Here is a 26,317-nt window from a genome sequence, read left to right on the forward strand (position 1 = left end):
GAGCCTGCTTCCTCCTCTCTCTCTGCTGCCTGCCTCCCTTGCCTACTTGTGATCTCTGTCTGTCAAATAAATAAATAAAATCTTTAAAAAAAAAATGGACAAAAGGCTTGAACAGACACCTCCCCAAAGAGGACATACGGATGGCAGACCAGCACACAAAAACGTTCAGTATCCCCAGCCAGCAGGGACGTGCGTGTTACAGTCACGGTGGGGGCTGCTGCGCACCTATTAGAACAGCTAAGTATCTCTTCAGCGACACCACTGAATGCTGACGGGACTCCAGAGTGACCAGAACGCCCCTGCAGTACCAACGGGACTACCAAATGGTACAGCCACCCCGGAGAACAGTCTCTTAAAGCTAGACATCCCCTTACCAGAGGGCCCCACAGCCCCTCTCCTGGGTGTGTGCCTGAGAAGAGTGAAGGCTGATGTTCACACAGACCAGAGGTTTAGATCAGGTCTGTTCATTGAATTACCAAAACTAGAAGTGAATTGGATGTCTTTCATCACTGAAGGAAGAACAACCTGGCACCCTATACCATGAAGTAGTACTCAGTCATCCGAAGGAATGAGCCACAGACACAAACCTGGAGTGACCTCAGAGACCGTGCTGAGCGAAAGAAGCCAGGCTCAAGAGGTTGTATGAGGCATAATTCCATTTCTAGGATGTTCTTGAACAGACAAAGCCATGGTATCATCACCACAGTAGTTGCCAGGGTTTAGGGGTGACTCCAGAGGACAGCACTAGGGAGCTTTCCTGCTAACGGTGCTGTTGTCCCCAGATCGCTCCTGACCGCTGCGGTGGTTACACGAGTCTCTCCGTGCGCTAAACCTCAGAACAGTTTTACTGTGTGTGTCTTCAAACCCCAGCCACAAGAATGTGAACAGATGCTGCCCTCAGTCTCGAGGGTAGCTCCTTTCTCACACAGACCTGGTTCTTGGGGTGCAGGTTACAGCTCTCGGAGAGGGCGCGGCGCGGGGCAGAGGAGCGGAGCCACAGGCTGCAGCAGGAGCTGGGCGGCAGGACTTCGGCGCTGCAGCAGCAGCTCTCCCAGCTGCACGAGCAGTGGTAGGCGGGGCCGGGCCTGGGGGGGCGGGGGGCAGCTCCCTATTGGGCACAGGCCCCGTCCCTCCTGAGCTTACCCCTACAGAGGCTGGAATCAGGGTGTGTGTCAGGCCCCATGAAGAGAAATGCCAGTGTCCCCCTTTTTTAAGTGAGAGTGCTGGTTCAGGGGGTTCGGGAACATCCCAGGGCCACTCAGCTGGTGAGAGGAGTGTGGGAGCTTTCTCCTGCCCCCCCCACCGGCCCTCCAGTGGGAGCTGCCTCTGGGTTGGAAAAAGGCGGAAGACATTTTGCAGTCTCTTCCCTCAGGTCTCCACCTTGGTAGAGGATCCCCCTGCTGTGGTCCTAAGTGTTTCGAGACCCTTCTTGGCCTGCTCATGTGTTGTCGAGTGCATGTCCACCCTGCTCCCCCTAATGGGGTCCTGGTCTTCCCTCTGGAGGGGCAGGTGGCCCTGCCGGAGAGGGAGCTGACGGGTTTAGGTGTGTGTGTGGCACTTCTGATTCCTGTCAGTGCCCCATTTCCCGGCCAGAGAACTGGGTTGGACATTGTGCATTTTCCATGCACCTCTCCCACTAAGACTAACTCGAGGTCATTTTGGGAAAACAGCTCGAATCTAGAGAAAGAGTTGAAATCAGAAAAAGAGCAGAGACAGGCTCTTCAGCGAGAATTACAGCAGGAGAAAGACACTTCTTCTCTACTCCGAGCAGAACTACAGCAAGTGGAAGGATTAAAAAAGGTAAGGCAGCTGTCGGGGGAGAGAAAGAGTTGCTGGCATCTCCAGGAGCCCCGGGCCACACGGAGGCCCCTCAGCCCAGCCAAAGCCACCCTGTGGAGCCTCTGCTTGAGGCAGATGGTGTGTGCACACCAGCCACTCGGGGAGCAGCGCAGTGAGGAGAATAAAACAGGGAGACACCCCACAGCGGCGGCTGTGGCCCGGGAACCGTGCCAGGGAGGCCGAGTCGAGGGACGAGCAAGGGCCAGCTGTGCGGAGAGGCGAGCAAAGGACGGCTCAGGCAGACTGCAAGAAGCTTGAGGGTCTGTCACGGTGAAGGAGCAAAGAGCAGGGCTGTGAGGCCGAGTCATGGCGCACACAGGAGGGAGGCATTGGGAGCTGCCGGCGGGCAGACTGATCGCGGACCCCCAAAGACATGCAAAGGGATTTGGATCTTCTCCAGAGCTCAGTAGGAAGCTAGCGGAGCAGGGGTCCACCAGCTCCTGGGAGGAGGGGGGCTCACAAGAGGGGAGCAGTAAGCACGAGCACATTCTGAGTGCCAGTCCACACCTTCCCTCAGAGTGACTTGGCCACTCTGCCCAGGGTCGGGTATCCTGGTTCCCCAGAGCCATCTGGTCCTGGTCCTGGGCCACCCCTGGGAAGCCAAGTGAACCAAAAGCCTCCCTCTCCCCTAGACGAGACCCGAGTCTCGTCTCTCCCTGGAATCACCTCCGTCCTCTGGGGAAGGCGAGGCCTGGAACCGGTGGCAAAGCTTCAGAGAGTGCGAGGGTGTTGGGGACCCAGAGCAGCATCTTGGTCTGCTCGCAGAACTAGGCCTCCCGGGGAACCCAGGCAGGCTGCAAGGTCTCCCCTGAAGGCAGGAGGTGCCCACAGTGCTGGTGGGAGCCGGCTATGGCCTGGGCTGCCCTGGGGTGTGTCTGGCCTCCGTAGCTTCTCCCGGTGGGACCGGCACGCCATCCACACACCTGCAGAGGCTCCTTGGAGATTACGTTGAGTTGAGCATGGTGGTGGGTACTGCTGCGTGGTCTGAATGGGCGCACAAAGAGCCTTTGATCCTGTGGGAACATGTCTAATAGCCCTCCCGGGGGAGCCCAGTGGGCCAGGGGTGGAGACCACTGGTTAGGGGAGACGTTCCTCAAGGGCTCTCAGTCTCTGAGAGGGGAGGAAAAATGGAGGGCAGAAGAGGACTTCTAGAAAGTTCTGCCTCTTGCCTCCTTTATTCCACTTCAGTCAACGATTTGAATTGTACCACCCCCCGCCTCCGCACTTAAGTACACAAACGAGAAACAACACATGTGACGTCATTAGGGTGCCCTTGAGCTCCTGTGTCTCCAGGCTCTAGGGCAGAAGGCTTAGGGGGCAGTTGGGAGGGATGCGCCCACCACTCAGGCCTAAGCCCTGTTGCTACCTGTCATCAGCCCTGAACCCCAAATCACTGTCCTGGGTCTTAGGGCCCTCACCAGCTTGTGTCCTCAAGGGTCACTGGCCCCAGATTACAGTGTTTATCAGCATGTGAGCTTCACTTCCCACACACGCTCATGGTCTCAGCGCATGAGCTCCCACATCCTGGCTTCATCAGGCTCGTTCGTTCATTCTCAAGAAGTTTCAACCAGCCCTTTCCAAAACATTTATTCAAATGAGCCTTCACTGTGCAGGTGTCCCCCACTTCCGCATAAGGCTCCTCTGTGCATGTTCTGAAGCTGTTCTCTGTTTACACAGCCTTTTAATGGCAACTCAGATGGGCAGGGGTTTCGTCGTCCTGTGCAGGTGACTGCTTTGCATGTAGCTGTTCTCCTGTCCCATGTCACTGTCCCTTCTGCAGGTGCCCATTCTGGAGAAACAGGCTAATGAGAAGTAATCCATGAAATAACCCCAGCTCGAATGAGATTAACACAACAAAAACTGCTTTTTGCTCTTGAAAAACATTCTGACCTGCTTGTCGCTGCAATTACATGAGTGTGTCAGGCCTCTGGTTGGTTGATTTTAGGAGCTGCGGGAGCTCCAGGACGAGAAGGCGGAGTTGCAGAAGGTTTGTGATGAGCAGGAACAAGCCCTCCAGGAAATGGGCCTGCACCTCAGCCAGTAAGCCCACCCCCTCCCCTGCCACCTGCATCATGACCACTGGACCTGGCCCCTGTCCAGAATCACATCAGCCTGCCCACCAGGCCCCAAACCAAGTTCTGCTGTCCGGGGTGGTGGGGGGTTGTGGTCAGGCAGGAGGCCGGCCACGTGTTTGAGGGCCACCCCCCAGGAAGTGAGGCCTTGCAGACACAGTGCCAGTTGAACTAATGAATTAGGAAGTCCCTTCTAGTGAGCTCTCCTGTTCACTAGATCAGCCTCTAGGTCCTAGGCGAGTCGGGGGGACGGCAGCGGGATGCTCGCTGGGCCCACAGTCAGACGGGGGGGGCTTCCACCTGCTGTAGTGGAAGCAGTCACCATCTCCCCTTCTGGATATTTGTGCCCACCAGCATCTGTCTGTCTGTCCTGCTGGGTGCTGCTGAAGGAGCACAGACCTTGGTCCTTGTCTCTACTTTGACCTGACAGCCCTCCTCCCCGGGGTTCCCATCCTGCCAGGTTGCTCTGGCCGGTCCAATAGGTCACACTGCAGATTGTAGAATTTGCTCATTTGTTTGATGTTTGTGTTTTCAAAGCCACTGGGGAGCTTTATCTTCCTTAGGAGTCAGGACTCCTGGTTGCAGAGGGACAGAAATCCAACTCAGACTGTCTCAAGGCAAAAAAAAAAAAAAAAAGCCATCGGGACTCAGTCTCTCCCTCCTCCTCTGCCGTCTTGTCTGCTGCTCCCTCACTGGTGGCTGGCCCCTAGCAGAGTCTGTTCTGGCTTCTGATTCAAACACAGTGACTGGAGAGATGGGGGTCTCATGGGGCCTGTGACCAGAAGAGGTCCAGACACGGGGACCAACAGAGAAGTGGCTAGAAACACAATGCAGCAGCAAGCATTATCAGTCAGACTGGGCTGGGCTTGTGTTGAGGACTGTGATGTGGGCAGGGATCCCCAAGGAGCTTTCTTGGTGCTTCCTCCCTGCCTTCTGCTCTCTTCTCTCCATCTTGCAAGCCAACACCAGGTGACAGAAGGACAGGGCTCTCCTCAGATCCCTCCGCCAGCTAGACGCAGCTGCCCAGTTTCTCTCTCTGGGCAGCATCTGGATCCTTCCCAGGTTGTGTTTTCCAGGGACCTGCCTGCACATTCAGGCTGCCGTCTCGACCTGGGGTCCTCCAGTGTCTCCCCCCAGACAGCTTCTAGTCCTGTCGGGCTGCAGGCCTCTCTCTGAGCTGCTCGGGGCAGACCAAAGGTCCCGATGCTCAGTTTCCCAGTCCTCGCCTGGAAGTCTGTGTCTGTGTCTCAGAGCCCTGCCACTTTGACCCTTCGGTTGATCCAGTGACAGTTTAGGCTGACGTCACCCAGACTGCAAATACATCAAGTTTTCGTTTTCTCTGGTTTAATTCCGCCAATGTAGACCATGCTTAGGCCTGTGTTCTAGGTGGACAAGTAAGGAATTGTTCTTCTCCTAACAAGAATGGAGCAAGAACAAGGGAGCCTGTCGTCGGAGCAGGACTGTTCTAGAAGGAGCAGGCAGCCCAAAAGGGGCCGGGGGAGCCCTGCAGATTCGGGTGCCTGTCGTAGGAGAGTCCCTGCAGCCCCTTTTAGGCACATGTCCCACGCAGGAATGGTGGCCCAAAGAATCCAGGAACCTGATTTTTAGGAAATTATTCCTAAAATTTAAAGATTTTATTTACCTGTTTGACAGCAAGGAGGGAACACAAGCAGGGGGATCAGCAGAGGGAGAGGGAGAAGCAGACTCTCCACTGAGCAGGGAGCCTGACACGGGGCTCCATCCCAGGACCTCAGGATCACAACCTAAGCCAAAGGCAGATGCCTAACAAAGCCACCCAGGCATCCCTTCCAATTTTTAAAGGGTTGTAACTACTTCAAAGTCTTTTTAAGCCTTGCAGGCTCAACAGTCTGTCTTGGGACCCCGTTTGGTCCACAGGCTCTGCCTCAGAGCGCAGCAGACATGAGCCAACATGATGAGTTGACTCTGGGATGGTAAAAGGCAGAAAGCATGTTCTGGAACAGCTCCTGTGCAGGGCTGCTCTGTGCTGCTCCCGGTCACCCTCCCCAAGCCAGCTAGTCAGGCAGTGGCCAGTGGGCTTGCTGAGTTCGAGAGCCTCTCACAGCCATAAATCATCTTTATCTTTTTTTTTTTTTAAGGTCAAAGCTCAAGATGGAAGACATCAAAGAAGTGAACAAGGCGCTGAAGGTACTGGATTATTAACCCTGTCAGCCTCAGAACCCCTGCCCCTGGCTTAGAGAGCTCACGCTCCTGCCCTGGGTGCCCGGGTTCTCCGGAGTCAGGGGAGGGTGTGCCCCAGAGGCATCCAAAAATGCTGCTCAGAGCCATGGGAACTGGGGACAGGTGACACTGACGGCGGCGAGGCCCAGCCGGGAGCCTTGGTGCTGATTCCAGCCTCTCGGCCCTAGTTGGGACAGTAGGCCTAGGTCACAGGTGCCCAAGTGAAGGGAGTGAAAAGTGGCCAAAGAAACCCAGGGATTTTTAAGCCGGGAGCATAAGACCTCTCCCTGCAGCTGAGGGGCCCGTTCTCGAGGATGCCCGCCACCCAGGGAGAGCAGGAACGTGTGGACCAGGTCACCCGGTGCGGGCGCCAGACTGGCCCGCTGCGCAGGGTGCCGATGGGAGTGGGGGGGCAGTTCAGAGAGGAGGGACAGCCCACCTGCAACAGGCAAGTCCGCTCTCCGCTGGATCGGAGACCCTAGCGCCCGCCCGGTCGGGGACGGTGGACTGTCCTAGCCACTTGCAGCAGCCTGGACGTAAACTTGGCTGCACTCGCTTCCCCTGCCTTGTACCTGGAAATCTCCTTGAACGGAACTGCCGTGAGCAGCATGTTTTCCATCCCTTCCCTGCCCAGATGTGTCAGACAGCGACAGCCAGCGGCACCACAGGGATGAGCTGTCGGGCTTTGCGCTGCAGCTCCTAAGGTCACTCTGTCACCAGGAAGGTGATGGCCGCCAGATGCCAAGGAGCCAGAAAAGCTTATCAGGCTTTTGGCCCCTTTGAGCTCCCCGTCTCTCCGGCTGAGTAAATGGCCCATCCTCTGTCCTTTAGAAAGCTCTCCAGAGCCTCAGGTCCCACCTCCCCACATTGTGTGGAGGGGTGGGGGCTTAGCATATGGACCAGGGCCTCCCCCGCCCCCCGGTCTGCGATCTGCAGCACCAGAGCTCCAGCCCCTCCAAAGACCCTGATGGTGGGCAGTCAGAACATGGCTACGGGGCCATCAAGAGCCGAGCTGGAAAATGGAATTCTGTTGTGGTCTTTCCCCCTGCAGGGCCATACCTGGCTGAAGGATGATGAAGCCACGCACTGTAAGCAGTGTGAAAAGGAGTTCTCCATCTCCCGGAGGAAGGTACATGGGGTGGCCCTGCACCAGCTCCCACACGGCCTCCCCTTCCACCCTTTCCCGTGGGACCGGGGCCACTGCATGACCATGGCACTCGCTGGTTTGCTGGCCCACACAGATGGCTTCCCAGCTTGTCCGTCCTTTCAAGGATGGGCAGATTTCTTTGGGAGTTGGGGCTGCTCACATACAGAACATGAAGGTTCATTGTCAGCAACAGGACCAAAACCTGGTTAAATGAGGCAAAAACAATCCAGAGCGAACCTGTGGTTGACGGGTCTCGGGACAGGCATCCACATGGCACCTAGAGCTCCCTGGCAACCTGGGCAGGGCCCGTGCCCCCAGGGCCTCGGCCTCTGCCTTCCAGTTCCAGAGCAGGAGGTCCTGAACCCGGCCTTTGGGGCATTGATGGACCAGCTGGGCAAGACAGGAGCAGGACACGGATACCTAGCAAAATTGGAAACCTGTACAGCCCACAAAGTACCCTACCCCGCACCGTGTGGCTGTGCATTCTCCCCTGTCCGCGTCTCATCAGGCCTCTCTGGAAAAGAAGGAAAATTCCCCTATCCTGGCCTGTGCCTCACAGTAGGTCCAGAGGTGGAAACCGCCTCCTGAGGCAGCCTTTGAGATCAGATGCGTGCCCAAGGCCTGCTGGAGGTTAGGGCCTCACAGTCCCCACACCTGAATGGCCTGGCCAGTTGGCAGAAGCTACATGGACACTTGCCCCCACCTTGTCTCCTCCATGCCCGAGGCTTCTGCAGCGCCTGCACAAAACCAGCCTCGCCCAGCAGGAGGCACTGGCCACGGAAACTTGAGTTTCCAGCAGGCGCAGGGATGACAGGGAGTGAAGCAGGGCTCTTCGTGCAGCAGCTTGGGTAAGACACGTTTTAGGGCCTTAACTGCACACCCTCCACCCACACTCTACATGGAGGAGCCAAAGTCTACAAGGACCCCTTCCCAATGGACCCCAGCTTCTTGGGAAGGATTCTAAGGGCGTTAGGCAAACAGGCACCTGGCCCACCCTGACTGCCCGTCTTGTGTCCTCCAGCACCACTGCCGCCACTGTGGTCACATCTTCTGCAACACGTGCTCTAGCAACGAGCTGGCCCTGCCTTCCTACCCCAGGCCGGTGCGCGTCTGCGACAGCTGCCACACCCTGCTCCTGCAGCGCTGCTCCTCCACCGGCTCCTGAGCGTTGGAGGGGTCCCCGGGAGCTGACGGGGACTGACGGGGGCTGGGCGAGTCTGCTGCCAGAGGGAATCACAGGAAGGACTCCACTCCTCGTAAGGTCTGCCAGGGAGGCACGCACCTTTCCAGAGCGTCTGGATTGAAACTCTTTCCTTCTCCCTTGGCCGCATCACCAGCTTTGGCTCCCACGTAACTTCAGGATTTTGCTACTGTCATTTTTCACTTTTCACACAGTTGAGCAGTTTTCCAGCAGTTGCACTAGTGTAGTGAGCACCCCGTGCCCCTCCTCCCCTGCCCACACTGTGCCTTCCCTGCTTCCAAGTCTGGCCATGTCACACCCTTGTGAATGCATCTCAAGATCTGCAATAAAATCCTTTATTTTTCGCTCTGGTGCAGAAAATGTCAGCCTCTGCAGGAGGCCTCAGACCCACCCCGTGTCCCCCGTGTCAGGACAGGCCATTACCTCCACCAGTAGGCACAGAGGAAGTGAGCTTACCCCCACTCGGCTCAGAAGGTGTTCCTTTAGCCACCGGAAGCTGACCCAGAGACGACAGAGCTTCGTCTAGCGCACTCCAGGTGGTGTTACCTGTGGGAAGCACCTGCCAGGCAGCCATTTTTCCAAGCAGTGCTGGGACAGGCACTGGTCAGCTGTGGAAACAGACTCCACGCATGCTCACCCCCACCTGACGGGTCCAGGTCTTGAATGTTCAGGTGAAGGAACCAAAACTAGTGCCATAGTGCTGTCCAGACTAGTCTGTCCATCTGCAGAGCCTTGGTGAACTCCCCTTGCTCACTGCCCAGTGCCTCACCCGTTCATGGGCTTCGACCCACTGCCTGACTCAGGAAGGTTAGGTCCCAGGATCTGCAGGCCCAGCTCCAAAGCCATCTTCCTTCCGGGCTGGTTTTCCCATCGAAGTAGGAAGAACATGGCATTAAGAGCAGCTGCCAGGGGTGCCTGGGTGGGTCAGTGGGTTCAAGCCTCTGCCTGCAGCTCAGGTCATGATCTCAGGGTCCTGGGATCGAGCCCCACATCGGGCTCTCTGCTCAGCGGGGAGCCCGCTTCCTCCTCTCTGCCTACCTCACTGCCTACTTGTGATCTTGGTCAAATAAAATTTTAAAAAAGCAGCTGCCAGAGGCCCCCCTCTCCCCCTCCGTCACTTCCTTTAAGCAGCTTTTCCAAAAATGCTTAACGTGCTGCTGCACTGCCCCCAGCTGGTCTAGCAGTAGAAGTCAGTACCTTGTTTTCACTGCGCCCAATTTGGATTCCAGCTTGCTGGGGAGCCTTAGGCACGTCACTTCACCTCTGGGCCTTAGCGCTCATCTGCACACAGAAAAGCAAGCAGGAGACACCGGACTCCTAGACTGTTCAACTCAGTGGGATGTTCCCAACACAGCGCTCAGTGCTCTTCCCTGTATCATAACCAGTTTTCTTCTCCCCTCCCTTCCCCACCCACAAGCAACAGATGGCCAACAGGTATCCCTCTGCCACGAGGAACCAAGTATTTATTTAGCTGCTTGAGAAAGAACTTTCCTTCTCACACATCAGACATGCCCCTGGACTTTGGAACCCTCAGGTTGTGGTCTGACAACCTTCCTGAGTACGGAGGAACCACAGATGGCCTGGGGCAGTGCTGCTCGTGGACACGCACAGGGCCATTACCCAGGGACGGAGATCACCTGAGAATGTGAATTCCCAGCAGCATCTGGAGGTCCTGGTCCCGGCTAGCAAGCGCCTGGGGGAGTTCTGAGGCAGGTCTGTCCACAGAGCAGGAGGTTCCAATGCACCAGAATGGCCCAAAGACTCACTCTGCAGAAGCCGCATGATTCTGCTCACACTCAGCCTTCCTCCTCACGCCTCTAGTTAAGTCCCTCCTCCTCTTCCATCTACAGGCCTTTTCTCAACACAGATACTAAAGAAACCGAAGGACCCAGGGAAGGAACCCTCCTGGGGTCTTCTCAAGTACATGTGTCAGTTCCACAGACCCTGAGTGACCCCACCAAAATCCCAGGGGCAGTTCTAGGTCGAGAACACAGCTGAAGACCAAACGCTCAGATGTGCCTCCCCCCAAAACGGTTGCTCTAAACCAGACCAGCTAGAGGACACATGACAAGTCTAACCCTCCGGTACCCCAGCCCCACTGCAGACCTTTCCCCTCCACCACGCAGGAGAGCAGTGCCCCCATGCCCCTGGGCCGAGGCCATGGAGCAGGGCAGGGTCTGCCAGGGCCCCTGTGGCACACGCTTGTGCAACGCTGCCATATACAGACACGTAGAAATCTCACCCGAGATCAAAGGGGAGAATCTTGAGCACTGTCAGTGAAAAATGGATTCAGATCCTCAATTTGGCTTATTAAGCTTCAGTCTTTAGTGGAAGATGACTGAAGGGTCTTTGGAGAGGACACCTTTAAAAGGTGCTTAATGCCAGCTACTCAGAGGTCTACCAAAACAAATGGATTTCAATTACTGAATAAAACTAGTCCTTGCTCAGAAATGCAACTTGGTAGTCTACCTCAGACACTATAAGGAATGAATTCTGCCCAAAGTGGACCTGATCTTTAGCTATCAAAAATAGGACCAAAAGACTCCATTTGAAAGCCATTTATAAGCTAACTCCTAGAACCCTCCCCCATGCCCCATGTAAGCAAAACTTCAGAGGCGCCACTGGAGTGGGAAGGTCACCTACCTAGTGAGTTCCCCCCCACCTTGCCTCTGGCACTGCCTTCTCAGCCATGCCTGCCACGGGCCTCTGGGGACATGCAGATCATGCAGTAGAATAGTGCCACCTCTCCCTGGGTTTTGTGCAAGCGCTTAGCAAGTCAAAAGAACTTTGGGTTAGGTCCTGTGCAGCCAGGCCAAACACGCAGCCCTTCCACAAGGGCCCCTAAAAGCTATGTTTACCTTCAGTCGCACCGGAGGGAAGAGGAGTCGGCCGACATCTACACAACAGCCTCGGCTGCCGAGCCTCTCTGCCACAGCCAGAGACGTGGGCCACTGTCACCTACGCCCCAGGCAGGAAGAGAGCACCAAGAAACAGTCCACATGACACTGAAGCACAGACAAGACAAAGTGCAGTTTTTAAAAGGAAGGTTTATTTGACAAGTTTCACTTAGCGCAATACACCTAAAAGGAAATCACGATACAAGGAAAGGTTTAAATCAAGGCCTCAGAATTTCATACAAACACCAAGACCAAAATCCTAACGTATGGTGTTGCGTCTCAAAGTCCCCCATTAACTTAAAAAAAAAAAAAAAAAGCTTCAACTTACGTGCCTTAGAGGTTATTAAATGAAACTAGAATTAACAAACATGCCAAATGTGTTCACTTTTAATTGTAGACACAGCTCCTATATTGAGTTTTACAAAAAAAGCATGTCTTTCAACATGCATCCCAACAGTGTTCAATGTAATGTAGAAGAGCAACATTTAACATAATTCAACTGCTTTAACCTAAATACACTTGCTGCTTAAGTACATCCTACAAGAGAACTAGAGAAAAGCTGAAAATTGTTTAACAGTTATAGTTTACTCAGCTGTTACATCCTAGATGAATGTTTGTGTTCAAAAATACTGAACCTCAAGTCTTTTAAAACATCCTGATTTCCACTTAGGATAAGCATCAATCACAAGCCTGTATTGCAAAACTGTTAAACTTTGTCTCTTTTAAAAAAACGGTGACCAAGAGTCAGTGATCAGGATCAGTTACATTCCCCATCCACCACTCATACTGGACATGCTAGACATCCCTCCCATTCCGTTCACGCCCACAGATGCTCGGCTTCCGCTACTGTAGTAGCTGCTGTTCACTGCTCCTTGGCTGCCTGCAGAGAGAGCGATCAACAAGTCAGCAGAATCATCAGATCATCAGCCAAACAAAATATAGCATTCCAAGAAAAAGTTTAAAAAGTATACGAGTACAAAGGGCTGCTGTCCAAGTGGCGAGAAGCATGTTTGGGAAAGGGGCCTCCCGACTCCAAACAAGTCTCAATTAACCCCTTTTCTCTGCAGTACCAACTTGCCAGACTCTTGTGCTACCATTTAATTGGATGCTTCAGGATCAACATAGAAAATTAAGTTTAAAGGAAAACTAGTGTTTTTCAAAAATTGCAAAATTACTTCATGTTGTTTTTAAAGCTAAGCAAGGCATTTTAAAAAAAATTTTACCATAAACATTCACAATGTGTCCATCGAATGGCATATATATGAATAGGGAGGACAGGGGCAGTCTCTTGCTTTTCCTACTGACGGTGGGCAGGGAGTGAGACGACAAAAGCTGGGACTAAAGGCAACTCACTGTGCCCAAAATGGCAGCCTCCATGGAGTTAAGTCAGAGCCATTGACTGCTATAGAAATAGTGTTATTACAACATATCAGTATTTGCTATTGGGAATTTAAGTTATATTTTTTGAGAAAATATTTACCTATGCAATGTTTGATTGAAAATCACTGGAGTTTTCCTGTAAAACTTGGTCTGCAAAAGGATTTTGTAGGGTAAGACTATCATACCAAAATCACCATTCTTTAGACCAATTGAAAAAAAAAATAGAAATAAAAGCAATCCTAGGATAAAACTGACTAGTAAATACGGTCCTAAACCCAACCACCATTCTACTATTTAAAAGTCTCCCTCCATCTAAAATGGATTTAATGCTAATCAAAAGACAGAAAAAAAAAAATCAACAGTTTAATTTTTTAATAAATGGAGGCAGATGTTTGCTGGCTCGACATTATTCCAAGTTGCAATGACTAGTTTTAATACATAAAACACTTCCCCCTCCCAATGATTGGTGCTGAAAATTAAGCTATCAAGAACAAGTTACATTTGGATCAAAAGCAAACATTAACCCAGTTTTGCCAAAAAGGTGCCTGCATATTCCCCAAACTAAAGAAACCTGCCTAAAACTTATTTCAAGTACATAAAAAAACACACTTACCATATCCACTCATGCTGCTCTGGCCACCATAGCCGCCTCCATAACCACCACTCAGCTGCTGACTGGCTGGGCCGCCGTAACTGGACTGGTTTGCTGTTAAGTTAAGAGAACATTAGGACCTTGTTCCATATGTAATGTGGTACCTGGTGGTACCGGGCTTGTTAATTCTAAATCTATGATTTTTCCAGTCTTGACCTCCTATCACTACAACCCTCTGCCTCCTTCTGCCTATTGCCTATGACCAAACTACCTTTCTACCCATATGAACTAAACAAACATTTATAAACCAAAAGGCCAACAGTATGCACATCAGGACTAAATCCACGATTCTCTAAGTAGAGGCATTTTGAGAACACCTTAAGATACTGCTTAAATGGATTTAGTGGGGCTTTCCCCCCATAATTTGATAGGTCATAAAAGGCTATCACTGAATACCTAATTATGCCCAATTAACCATGCCCAAAACTTTACTGACCTTGTGCTTTTAACTAAATATTCATTTTAAACTTCTACTTCATACTTAAGACAATTCAACTAGTTTCTGCAGTTCCCTCCCCCAAAACTACTTAAAACTAGTTATCTAAACAGTTTTAACTCAAAAGAATTTAAACAAGCCAGACACAAAATTCAAATTGAAACCTCTTTGCTTAACTTAATTATGCTAAACTCATTAAAATACAAATTAACTTAACTTACATAATTGACTTATATAGATATAAACGTTTTGGTTTTTAAAAAAACTAACGATATTTACACAAGCCCATGCCTCCCATCATTTGGCTACCATAAGCACCACCGCTTGCTCCTGCTGTAGAATTCAAGAAGAGTTCTACATATCTGTGCTCTGAAATGAGAGAAAAGGCATACAAGGTTAGCTTAAAAAAAAGACACTAAAGTGATATTTACACAAACCCATGCCTCCTAGCATTTGGCTACCGTAAGCACCACCGCTTGCTCCTGCTGTAGAATTCAAGAAGAGTTCTACATATCTGTGTTCTGAAATGAGAAAAAAAAAAGTTTGAAAGTGTTTGTTGGTGAAAGAAAAGAAGATAAGCACTTTAATTAAAGTTCTTAAACAATATGTGAATTTCAATACTTTTGGTTAAAAAAAATTCTAGCTGCTTCTCAGCTTACACTGGTTTCAAAAACCAGCCTTCTGATTCAAACATTCACCTAAATTGCTTTAAGTTTGCCAATTAAAGATATACTTCAAAGACCAGATTATCACAAACCCCTTTTCACAATCAGACTAATTTCTAAAACCCACATGCTTTTTCAACACACACCAAAAAACTAATCCATTTTTGGAGAATGCATTTCTCATACATCCTTACTATTTATCACAAACCTTGGTCACTCAACCGTCTGTTAGAGAGACCCCAAAATACTTAAAACCACACTTACGCATATTTGCTTTGTCTTTTGACATCGCTGCCACAGCATCTTCATGAGTCGCAAACTCGACATCTGCTTCACCTGTTACTCTGCCATCAGGACCAATTTCAATATGTACTCTCACAGGGTTGAGCGGTGAAAAAAACTAAACACAAGGTATTTCAGAGAACGAAGTCAAAGATCTACCATTACAAAAAAGCACCATTTATAACCTACTGTTTCACTTACTTAGATTAAGAACCACATTTTTACTGCTATCCTGAACCAGACAACTGGTAAGTTTATCCTACACTTACATTATAAATGTCGTTCTCAGTAGCTCTGTAAGGTAATCCCCTCATGTGTACACAATGTCCTGTTGTGCTCTGGAAAGTAGAGCCACCATCCCCATATCTGTGATCAGACATTCCTGAAAAACAGTAATTGAGGTCTAGATTGACGAGAGTGTAAGCATCCTTCAGTTGAGAAATTCAATTCTTACCTTACCTCTTCCAAATCTATCCGACCCAAATCCATAGCCATCATTATAGCCATTATAATCATCATAGCCTCCATAACCTGAAAGACAGTAAGTACAATCAACCAAATGAAAACAATTACAGGAGAACAGATCTTATGATGCCTGCATGTCCTCACGTACCTCCACCATAAGCACCACGCCTCATCCGTTCAAAGCCAGCTCCCCTGCCAATGCTGTTATACCCTCTGCCAGCTCCAGGTCTGTCATAGGGACCTGGCCGCTGCATGGCCATAAGTTTTCGTGGTGGATCATAGTGAGTTCTAACTTCAGCTCGACTGCTCTTAAAGATTTCGATATACCTAAAGCATTGTTCATGAGGGAAGGGGATGGGGAAGGGAGAGAGAACATTAGTCCATTTCATACAGGTATTTAGTTACACAAGAAAACAATGTAGTCATAGCCATGAAACTGACTAATATTTAAAGCCAGATTTCTTATATTTGCATAGGCAATGACCAGAAATTCACTCAATTGTAAGATTTAACATAAAATTCATAGAGTAAAACTCACTCCTCAGAGGCAGAGAGCCCAACCTTAGGGGTAGAGAGGAGTACTAGAAATAAATGTCTTAGGAGGGAAAGAATTCCACTCAACTTTCAACATTTCAGGTCTTAAATCCATTGGCAGTATGTATAGCAAGTGGGCTAAAAAGCCAGCCTCCACCAACAGTCTAGCCCACACTACACATTTCCTTTCGCCAATAATACCCCAGGCCTATGCTTTTAGTAGGAATCAGCATAGGTAAGCGCATGCTTCAATGAAAAATAGTCACAAGCAAAGAGAATAAAACCTTTTGTGACAATTTCTTGAAAGCTATGCTTATTAATACGTATGCAGAATATTTATACAGCAAGAAAAGTTTGTTGCATTTCAACTTTAAAAACAAGATCAGAAAGTATCACATTTTCTTATGGTAATATTAATTTACTGGGTGGGTGTTATTACAGCTAAAGCCAGGTTTGCATTAACATTTGTTTAAAGCCATAGTCTCTCAACTCTACTGTTTAGAATTAGGAATCTTGCAATATTGTCAGGGAGATCAAATTAACTGGGGACAATTTTAAAACCTAAACTTTCATCTCAATGCATTATGGGACTTTACACAGGAAATTTGAAAATTGTGGCAAAATATTAATTGGGACTAGAAAATAGATTTCTTCCTTCTAAGCAGAGAGAATATGGATTTAACTGTTTACCATAAGAAAAGTGACAAATCCAACCAACCATCCATCCCCACCTGTGCCCTATTCTTTCCTTGTGTTTCTTTAGAGCCTTTTCAGCTATTTCCTGTGAAGCAAACTGCACGAAGGCCTCCCCCGTACTCCTCCCCTGGAAGTCCACCGGCAATGTTATCCCATTTGGCACGATTTCCAACCCTTCAACCCAAGGACAAATAACCCCAGTAGGGGGGCAATATTAACATCACAAGCCCAGAAATGATTCTTCTTATAGCTTTAAATAAACCAGAATTTTAACTTTAGGCGAATGGTATGTTTTCAACAAGTACTCTTTACATATGCATTGTAGTAATATGAAGTTCCATTATTACAAAGTATAACTCAATTCTTAACACACCCCATGGCATAGTATGTAAAAACAAAAAAACAAAAAACAATAACACTTGAAACACAGGATGCATTAAGAATTCAACAATTAACACTCTAATCTATGCAAAATAATGTTGAGAATTACACAAGAATTTAATAAAGTTTCAAGCATTAAATACAACAGTTACTAAACTTAAAACACACCTTTTACCTCATTTTATATTTCAATGTTTTAAGTTAGTGGAACTTCAACTTTTAAAAAAAGTTACACATTTAAACATTTTATATACAAATTGAAACATTGCTTTAAGTCATATAATTGACACACATACAATCTAAACTTTCCAACAAACAACTGATCTACACAGCACAATCATGCACTCTTATGCTCTAACAGTAGTTATGATTCACTTCTGGAAATTCCGTCTATGAAAAATCCTTTCCGTGGATACATTCCCAAGCTTACAAAAAGGGCTTAAAGCACTTTCCTAGAAGATATGAAATTATGTTCATATTTAACGTTGACAGATAGCATTCAATTCTCACCAATTTAGACAAAAACAATCAGAACAGACTTGATTTCAAAAATTCTGGCAAAATATTAGGACTTGATACATATCTAAGATTTTATTACATACTACACTGAACCATGAAAGGATTTGTTCTTAATTCCACTTTATCACATTAATATAGTTACTTAAAATAAGTTTTAACATTCTGCTAAACATGCAATTTTATCAGCTCTTCAGCATAAAAACATTCAAATACTTTAGGCCCAGAATAATTTCAAAACACTTTATGTATTTCAGATACTTAGACTATATTCAAACTACTCCTACATTAGACTGACTTTTAGTAAGTTCATATAATTCCCTGTCTAAACCAATCCTAAAAGTTTTTTTTTTCTCCCACAAAGAGAATTAGACCATTAGAGACATTTCTGGGCCCACGACCCAATGTGTCTTAAGACACAGAAACTTGCCAGAAATAACAACCTGATACTAATCTAACGTTAAGGGATCTTACCTTTAACTTGAAGTACCTTGCTGAACAGCATTGTGAGGAAAAGTAGTTAAGCTGTTGAGGACAATCCTCAAAGATCTACTCTGAACTACAAACACTAAATACAAGCAAAGTTAGCATTTTGGAAGTACTTAATTTCCACCTTTAAGATGGGCTTAAATTATTTGAAGGTCTCCAGGAAGAAGAAAACATTTAATTCATCTGCATATACTCATACCTGTTTAAGTATCTAAGCTAATGGACTTTAAGGTCTATTAAGTCACATGTTGCCAGAAGCTAGCCAGAACTCACTGCTCAGCATCAAACACAACTACATACCTGAGAAGAACTGAACAATTTCTTCCTTGCTACATCCAAAGGGGAGTCCTCTAAGCCGTACAAAGCCATCATTGGCCGTGTCGGGACTATTTGGACCAGTATGCTTCAACACCCAATCCATTTCAACGTTGTTTGACTTGAATACTGAAAAAGGTGCTTAGAATTAGTCAATTTTGGAAAGTTAGAGAAAAAAGTTCAGACTTCCTGGGTCTTTAGATAATCTAGGAAGAGCTGCCATAAACTCCCTTAGCTGACCATTTCCATGCGGTCAAATACCTAAAATTCAGAAGGGGTAAGATAGAGCTCTATGTGTTTAATATTTTATTTACTGTTACTAGGGCAACATAAATCAAACCTTCAACATATCTGTGTCCCATAGTTTCTCTGTCTTTTTTCAGGGCCAATTTGACTTCATCTTCTGATTCAAGTTCAACAAAAGCCTCGCCACTCGGTCTGCCTTCTCTGGTGTAGATGAAACGAATACCTTGAGCCCCATTTTGAATTTTGCAGTCTGGAAAGAAAACAACCGTTAATACAGAATTTAAAACTAAAAAACCACCTCTGGGTGATACAGATGAAACGCCTATTCACTCCCCTGCTACAAAGCAAGCTACCACAAAGCCTAGATTGACCGTAGTACCAACTCCCGGGGCCGTCCAGTACTTTAACACTTATCTTCCCCCAATCATTCTTATTCCCTGGACACCTTCCCATTGTATTGATTTTCTTCAGGCAATTTCTTATCAAAGTTATCTCCAAGTCCCCTCCATTGAACATCCACGAGTCTGGACTTTCATTTTATGCCATTTTCTGAGTCTGGTTCCAAGTTTTGGTCTGGGGCACTTCATGGTTTTACCTTACTAGCAGCAACATACAATCTCTCCTGCGAATCCAAATTGCAGGGCCAATACTCACCTAAAAGGGGATCAATGTTAGCAAGCTAAAATGCTCCAAGCTGCACAGCTGAAGCCAAACCCAGTCTTGCTCACTGCAAGGTGGCTTCCAGTGTACCTGGTTCTGGTTTTACAGGTCGTTTTCTGTTACCAACGCTAAATTCAGATGGTAAATCAATCCTACAAGTGTCCTTCCAAAACCTGTAAATTTCTTCCAAATATAACTATATCACTCTAAACTCACACTAACAATGCGGAAGAGGACATTTTGGTAAAAATTATTCATAAAAAAAATTATGCACACTGGAAAAAAGCTACGTAGACAAGTGAACTTCCCTGGGCTGCAGTGTCCTCTACTGTGAGCCAGATCAAGAACTAGTGGAGCAAGAACTCTTCACAATTACCCTATCTGGATCAGGAAAATTTTTTGAAATTAGCGACATTTCAACTTTCTGAAGTCGAAAGCCCCGCTTCAGGTACATACCGAAATTGTAAAGTTGTTGTACTTTAAGGATTCGCAAAAGGTTATTAGCATTGTCTGCCCAGTTAGCTGGACAATTTTCCCAAGATGGAGAAAAATCCCATTTATCCTTCAGAAAAGACAGCCGTAGGAAGACCGGTGCTTACGGGCAGGCAAAGAGAACAAAAAATCCGCCGGAGAGGCCGCACTCCCCCCACCCCCTAGAGGGCTCGGAGGGCGGGCGGGGCTTTCGCAATTTCCATTGCGTAACAGCGGCAGGCCAGGCGCGAGCCACCCAGCGGGAACGTCTGCCGCCCGCGCCCCACTAGGGGGCGCCCCAGGCCCGGCCCGCCCGCCCCCCGGCCCTACAGTCCGCCCGCCGGCCAGCCCCGGCGGCGAACTCCCGCCTCCGCTTCAAACTCACCGGAGAAAAAACGCTGCACTTCGTCTGCCGAGCAAGACCAGGGCAAGCCCCGGACCTTCACCACGAATCCCTCTCCGCCTTCGGTGCCCAACATCATCGTCTCCTAGTGCGTCCTGGCGTCCACACAAACTGCAAGGCGGGAGACGAGCGTCAGACCGGGAAAAGGAGCAAAATAGACTGCCCCCCCGCCCTCAAGGCGCCCGCCCGCCCGCGGGGCCCGACGGAGACCCGAGCCCGTGCGGACGCCCGAACCCCGGCGATACCAACGCTCAACACCCCTCCGGCCAGCGGCCGGGCCCCCGAAACCACTCTGGACACCAGGGGCCGCTGCCCCAAGCCGAGGGGGCCCTGGCCTAGCGCCAGCGTGGAGGCAAGGAAATGGCGGCGGCCGCTTCCGCTCCGCCTCCTCCGACATCTCACACAATAGAGTCGACGCGGCCTGCAGGCCTCGGCGGCCCCGCCGCTACTCAGCCAGCTCTTCCTGGATCCAAGCGGCAGCCCGCACCTTGCCAGGGCCCCCCAGGCTCTATAGAGCTCTAGGGGCAGGCGATCCTCGCAAAAATGGCACCCTCGGGGACCCCTGGGCGGCAAACACAGAGCGACAAACACTTACCTGAACACACGACTTCGGCGTGGCTGAGAAGAAATGGCCAGCAAGCGCCTGCGCAACCTAAATAAGGCCCTTTGAACAAGCTCTGCGCACGCGCAGCTAGGTGCCCGTACCGCCCCCTTGAGTCACACAGAACTGAGACGCATGCGTAATTTCACGAGCCGGGCCCCTACAGCCGGCGCACTATTTTGCACATGCGTTTTGGGCTCATTCCCCTCCCACCTCCATAAACCCGCTGGGCGTTTTTGCGCCTGCGCCAAGCCGCGATTATTGAACTTGGAGCCTCCGCGGTTTAGGATTTAGTTTCATGCGCATGCGTCTTCTTTCAAACCGTTCTGTCGCCTTACCCGCCAGAGTGGGGGAGGGGAATGGCGGCAATCAATTCCCCATGGCGGCCGTATGTAAGGCAGTCCCGAGCTCTGGGTTGTGGTGAGGGGGCCGTGTTGCTGCGCCTACCTTAGCCCATTACCCGCGCTCTGGGCGGACCTGAAGAGACAGCCGCTCCCGGCCCTGGCGCTGCCTGTACCCCATTTCTCCGCAGAGCCAGCCCCTGACCACTTGGGCCTCTCCTGGGGGGCTGCAACACCAGGAGCACGTCCGAGCCGCGTATGCCTCCACTCCCCTTACCTGCCACCGTCGGGCCTGGAGCCCGGACCCGCGCGGGGTCCCCGTGCCTCAGTCCTGTACCCCGCTTTTGCCCTAACGAACTCGCACCCCGCGACTCCCGCTGCGGCGCCCCGGGGTAGGCGGGCCCTGAACGCCGCGGGGCGCTCGCACGAGAAGGGGTGGCCGGATGCCGCGTCCCGCTGCGCCTCGTGAGCGCCAGACTCCGCTCGCCGCAGCGGGTTCCCGCTCAATTCTTCCGAGTCGAACTAGGTAACGCCTGGTCCGTTTCCCGGGCGGAGACACTGGGAGGATGACCCCGGGTCTCCTCCGGTGCGCATGTGGCAAAAGGTGAGTGAGTTTCGCGAGTCCCACCATTACTGTCAAATAAATATTTTTTTAAATCCTTAAAAAAATGTAATTCTATGATTACATAGAAAGGCTAGATCAGAGAAAAAGGCAAGATCATTTCTAAGCATAAATTTGCAGATGTAAATTACTCAACAAAAAGGAGCTAAGTCTTTTTGAAGGCCACTGACAAAGGTTACAGCACTGGACAACCCTCTCTGTGGTGTGTGAGGGTTCCATATCCCTTCTTTTACTGGTACTAAATTTTCCTTTCCACTAATCTTTGCTAATGTGATAAGCCACATCTCTAATTGGCATCTGCTTGAGTCCTAGCGAGGTAGAATGTTATACATTTATAGCCAACTCCCTGGTATATAGACTGTCAGTTTGACTTTTTTTTTTTTAAGATTATTTATTTATTTATTTATTTGACAGAGATCACAAGTAGGCAGAGAGGCGGGCGGGGGGCAGGCTCCCCGCTGAGCAGAGAGCCCTATGCAGGGCTAGATCTCAGGATCCTGGGATCATGAACTGAGCGGAAGGCAGAGGCTTTAACCCACTGAGCCACCCAGGCACCCCTCAGTTTGACTTCTTCAGTGATCTTTTGGATTTTATTAAGGCTATCAGCCCTCGGCCACAGCTGCCCTAAATATTTTTCTGTTTGCTTCAGAAAAACAGAAGAAAACCTGTTTTTCTTCTACCTTCTAGAAGGTTCTACCTTCTACCTGTTTTAATTATTTTTTTCAGACTTACTTATTCTAGAGATAAGACATGAGTAAGAGGGGCAGAGAGAGTGGGTAAAGGAATCTCAAGCAGACTCTGATGAGCAGAGCTGACTTGGGTCTCAATCTCATGATCCTGAGATCATGACCTGAGCTGAAACCATGAGTGGGACAATTAACCAACTTCACCACCCAGGAGCCCCTGTTTTAGTATTTAGAAACAAGGACGTTTTTAATTTTGATGAAGTCAAAGCCATGGATAGTTTCTTTTACCTTTTCTATTTTACTTTTTTGTCTTTTTTCTTTAAATATGACAGCTATGTAATCTATTTTTTAAAGATTTTATTTCTTATTCATTTGGGGGGACATAGGAAGAGGGAGAGAGAGAATCCCAAGCAGACTCTGCACGGAGCTAGGAGCCCAGCACAGGGCTCAATCCCACAACCCTGAGATCTTGACCTGAGCTGAAATCAAGAGTTGGACACATAATCTGCTGAGCCACCCAGGTGCACTGACATTCAGGTAATCTTTATTGACCTTAACAAGGAACAAACAACAAAATGTGTCAAAGTTCGTGATGAAAGCCCTGACTTTCTCTCCTTGCCCCCCCCCAGTACTCTGTTTCATCTTTAAGCTTAGAAAGATACTTCCTATGCAGAGATAAAAGATGTATTGATTCATCACCTATCTCTTTCATCAATTTTAAAATAACATTTCTTCACAGTTTATCCTCTCTAAAATAGGGATGTGTCTTAAAAACCAGTGGCATGTTTTAATTGGCAGCATTTATTTTCTTAGTGTTACCTAAAATAATGCCTTAAAATTGGTGACATTTTAGTTTTGATGGAAAGTGGTATATTCCACTTTTTTAATTTTTGTGATGACACATTGTGGGCCATTAAAATTATGTTTTAGGGGTGTCTGGGTGGCTCAGCCGGTTAAGCCTTACCTTCTGCTCAGGTCATGATCCCTGGGTGGTGATCCCAGTGTCCTGGGATTGAGCCTCAAGTTGGGGTTCCTGCTCAGCAAGGAGCCTGCTTCTCCCTCTCCTCCTTCTGCCCCCCTTGATTGTGTACTCCCTCTCTCTCTCTCTCTCAAATAATACAGTCTTTTAAAAAAAATAATAAAATTATGTTTTTATAGATTTTTTTGCTATTGTAAAGTAATGTTTGTGATATAACTATATGTGGGGAAAGCAGAAAACAATATTAACAAGTAGTATATAGACCATGTACAACTATCCTAATGTTAAAATAAAACACCGTGACCACAGAAATACGAATAGAATGACAATCCAACACCTTTTGCCACTGACTTTCAAAATAATCAATGTTAAAAAGAGTAATAAAGAGCTGGAAAGAATGCACGCAGGTGACATACACAAACTTCGCCACCCAGGGGCCCACATGCATTGCATTGCGGTTGGAATGTAAATTGGTACAGTCTTTCTGGAGGGCTATCGGCAATATATTATATATTCAAAATCTTAAAAATATGCATCCCTTTTGGGGCACTTGGGTGGCTCAGTGGGTTAAGCCTCTGCCTTCAGTTGAGGTCATGATCTCAGGATCCCTGCTCAGCAGAGGACCTGCTTCCCTCTCCCCCTCTGCCTGCCTCTTTGCCTACTTGTGTTCTCTCTCTCTCTCTCTCTCTCGCTGTCAAATAAAATCTTTTATATATATATAGATGTCCCTTTTGAGGGACACATCGCTGGCTCAGTCAGTAGAGCATGGGACCCTTGATCTTGGCGTGGTGAGTTTGAGCCCAGTGTTGGGCCTAGAGCTTGCTTTACTTTTTTTTTTTTTTTTTTGAAGATTTTATTTATCTGTCAGCACAATCACACAAGCAGGGTGAGCAGGGGGTAGAGGGAGAAAGACACTCCCCACGCTGCAAGGAGCCCAATGCATGACTCGATCCCAGGACCCTGGAATCATGACCTGAGAGAAAGGCAGATGCTCAACAAAATGAGCCACCCAGGCGTCCCGGAAGAGCTTCCTTAAAAAAAAAATTACAAGAATGTTCATTGTAGCATGAAATAGGGAAATCTTAGGAAACAATTTAAATGGCTATTGTAGGAAATAAACTGTGGTACAGCTTTACTGTGCATTCTCGCCTGGGGTGATGTTTCCTCTGCAGGGGGCAAAAACTGGTTCTGGAGTTGGGGGGGCGCCTAATAACATTTTCACTATTACAATGGTTTATGGCCACCTAAAAAGAGATCTATGCTATTAACATTTCATATGGGGAAGCATTAGGGGGAAAACTGTCCAAAAGTCTCCCTTGGGTGGCAACGATGAAAAAAAAAAATTTTTTTTTTTTTTTTTTTTTTTTTTTGAGAAAAACTGATCTGTATAATGGAATACTCCATAGTTATTAAAAATGGCGGGGGCACTGGTTCGCTCAGTTGGTTAAGCCTCCAACTGTGACTGTTGATTTCTGCTCAGGTCATGATCTTTTGGTTGTGGGATCTAGCACCAGCCCACCCTGCCAAATCCGTCTGAGTGCTCAGCGGGAAGTCGGCTTGAGATTCTCTCTCCCCCTCTGTCTCTGCCTCTCCCCGCTGCTCGCAAACTTTTTCTCAAAATAAGTAAAATCTTTAAAAATTTAACAGTAATGGGGCACCTGGGTGGCTCAGTGGATTAAAGCCTCTGCCTTCGGCTCAGGTCATGATCCCAGGGTCCTGGGATCGGGCCCCACATTGGGCTCTCTGCTTGGCGGGGAGCCTACTTCCTCCTCTCTCTCTCTCTCTTCTGCCTACTTGTGATCTCTGTCTGTCAAATAAATAAATAAAATATTTTAAAAAATTTAACAGTAATAATAATATGATGGTGATATAGGGGTACATTTCTGAAAAGCCGTTTACAGTATTCGTTGAATGAAACACAATTCATGGAACAATAATCGTATGGCTCAGTTTTTCTGGAATATGCATCCTCACACACGTATAAATCCGAAACGCTCACAGGGTCTTTAGATGGCGCGGGCCTGGGTGAATGGCCCTGTTTTGTTTTGTTTCTCGGTATTTCCCACCGTTTTAATGCTCAACACCTGTTACTTGTGGCTAGAGCACTTCACAGTCCTCTGCGTGGTCAGACAGAACATCGGGTCAGGAGCTGCTTCTCATCCTCGCAGCAGCTCAGCACCAGCAGCCTCCCAAACGGGCCCGGGGGCCGGCACCGCGTTTCGGAAATGGAGACTGAACGCCGCGGCGGCCCAGTGGTTGGACCCCGGGACTGCGCGCCCAAGCCCCCATGCCTCGTGGCGCTGCCCTTGCAGCCGCGGGGTCACCGTTGTGTTAAGCGAGACCGCTCCTCCCACGCCTCGTGCGGACTCGGAAACCACTCCACCAGCTCTGAATTGGAGTATCTGGTGCGGCAGAAACAAAGGCGGAGGCGGAGCGTACCCGGGGAGGGTGCTGGCTCTCCGGGAGGAGCTGGGTGCCCTGCAGGCCGCTACCAGGAAAAGGGGATCCTAACACGCCCCCTCCGGTGCGCTTAGCGCATCTCCTGTTATGCTGAAGGCAACCACGTGCGTTTTGAACTCTCTCCCTCTTGACCGTGGTCTCCAGGGCTTTCACCCAGGCACCCACTGCGGTTGCATCCTGAAGCCAGGTGTTGAGAACACCAGATGGCTAACGCCACTCCTTACATTGAAGGATGTTTTACAGTGGGGGCGCCTGGGTGGCTCTGTAGGTTGAGCTTCCCAGCTTGGTTCCGGCCCAGATCACGATCTCAGGGTGTGAGATCCAGCCCTGCGAAGGCTCTGCCAGGAGCCTGCCTGTCCCTCTCCCTCCAAAAATGTAAATAAAATCTTCAGGAAAAAAAAATTTTTTTTAGGGGCGCCTGGGTGGCTCAGTGGTTTAAAGCCTTTGCCTTCGGCTCAGGGTCATGATCTCAGGGTCTTGGGATCGAGCCCAACATGGGGGTGGGGTGTCTCTGCTCAGCGGGGAGCCTGCTTCCTCCTCTCTGCCTATTTGTGATCTCTCTCTGTCAAATAAATAAATAAAATCTTTTAAAAACTTTTTTTTAATGTAAAATATACATCACAAAAAAGTGACCATGTTAACCACTTTTAAGCATAGGATTGGGTGGAATTAAACACATTCA

General features: G+C 48.9%; 2 protein-coding genes across 9 annotated transcripts in view; one reads left to right on the forward strand and one right to left on the reverse strand.

The window, feature by feature from the left end:
* RUFY1 (RUN and FYVE domain containing 1) overlaps positions 1–8,802 on the forward strand; it is a 66,144-nt gene extending 57,342 nt beyond the window's left edge. Inside the window, exons 13-18 of the mRNA XM_047731739.1 lie at positions 950–1,069; positions 1,671–1,800; positions 3,785–3,879; positions 6,029–6,077; positions 7,162–7,239; positions 8,279–8,802. Coding sequence (XP_047587695.1) covers positions 950–1,069; positions 1,671–1,800; positions 3,785–3,879; positions 6,029–6,077; positions 7,162–7,239; positions 8,279–8,422 — 616 coding nt within the window. The 3' untranslated portion in view covers positions 8,423–8,802. The remainder of the gene's footprint in view (positions 1–949; positions 1,070–1,670; positions 1,801–3,784; positions 3,880–6,028; positions 6,078–7,161; positions 7,240–8,278) is intronic.
* A 2,683-nt stretch (positions 8,803–11,485) lies between these two features.
* HNRNPH1 (heterogeneous nuclear ribonucleoprotein H1) lies at positions 11,486–20,693 on the reverse strand. Of its 8 annotated transcripts, none has more exons than XM_047731745.1 (14): positions 20,542–20,693; positions 19,929–20,057; positions 18,507–18,662; positions 18,152–18,295; positions 16,501–16,639; positions 15,384–15,562; positions 15,230–15,301; positions 15,040–15,173; positions 14,753–14,888; positions 14,285–14,344; positions 14,133–14,192; positions 13,349–13,441; positions 12,836–12,885; positions 11,486–12,235 (listed from the first exon to the last, which is right to left on the reverse strand). In XM_047731745.1, the coding sequence occupies exons 2-13, from the start codon at positions 20,023–20,025 to the stop codon at positions 12,836–12,838; spliced, it is 1,320 nt and encodes a 439-aa protein (XP_047587701.1). In that variant the 5' UTR covers positions 20,026–20,057; positions 20,542–20,693; the 3' UTR covers positions 11,486–12,235. The 8 variants fall into 8 exon arrangements, with proteins under 8 accessions (XP_047587701.1, XP_047587700.1, XP_047587698.1 ...); XM_047731744.1 differs by having other exon boundaries at positions 14,103–14,192; positions 20,542–20,692; XM_047731742.1 differs by lacking the exon at positions 12,836–12,885.
* Between the last annotated feature and the right edge of the window lie 5,624 nt (positions 20,694–26,317).

The sequence above is a fragment of the Lutra lutra genome, chromosome 5 (genome assembly GCF_902655055.1).
Source record: "Lutra lutra chromosome 5, mLutLut1.2, whole genome shotgun sequence".
Lineage (NCBI taxonomy): Eukaryota > Metazoa > Chordata > Mammalia > Carnivora > Mustelidae > Lutra > Lutra lutra.

Excerpts from the sequence above, each read along its gene's own strand:
- HNRNPH1 (XM_047731741.1), bottom strand. The coding sequence starts at position 20,025 with ATGATGTTGGGCACCGAAGGCGGAGAGGGATTCGTGGTGAAGGTCCGG. Across the intron at positions 15,174-15,229 it reads GTCGGATAGATTTGGAAGAG|ACCTCAATTACTGTTTTTCA; the intron begins GTAAGGTAAGAA and ends TCGTCAATCTAG. Across the intron at positions 13,442-14,102 it reads GATGGGAGGCATGGGCTTGT|CAAACCAGTCCAGTTACGGC; the intron begins GTAAATATCGTT and ends TTAACTTAACAG.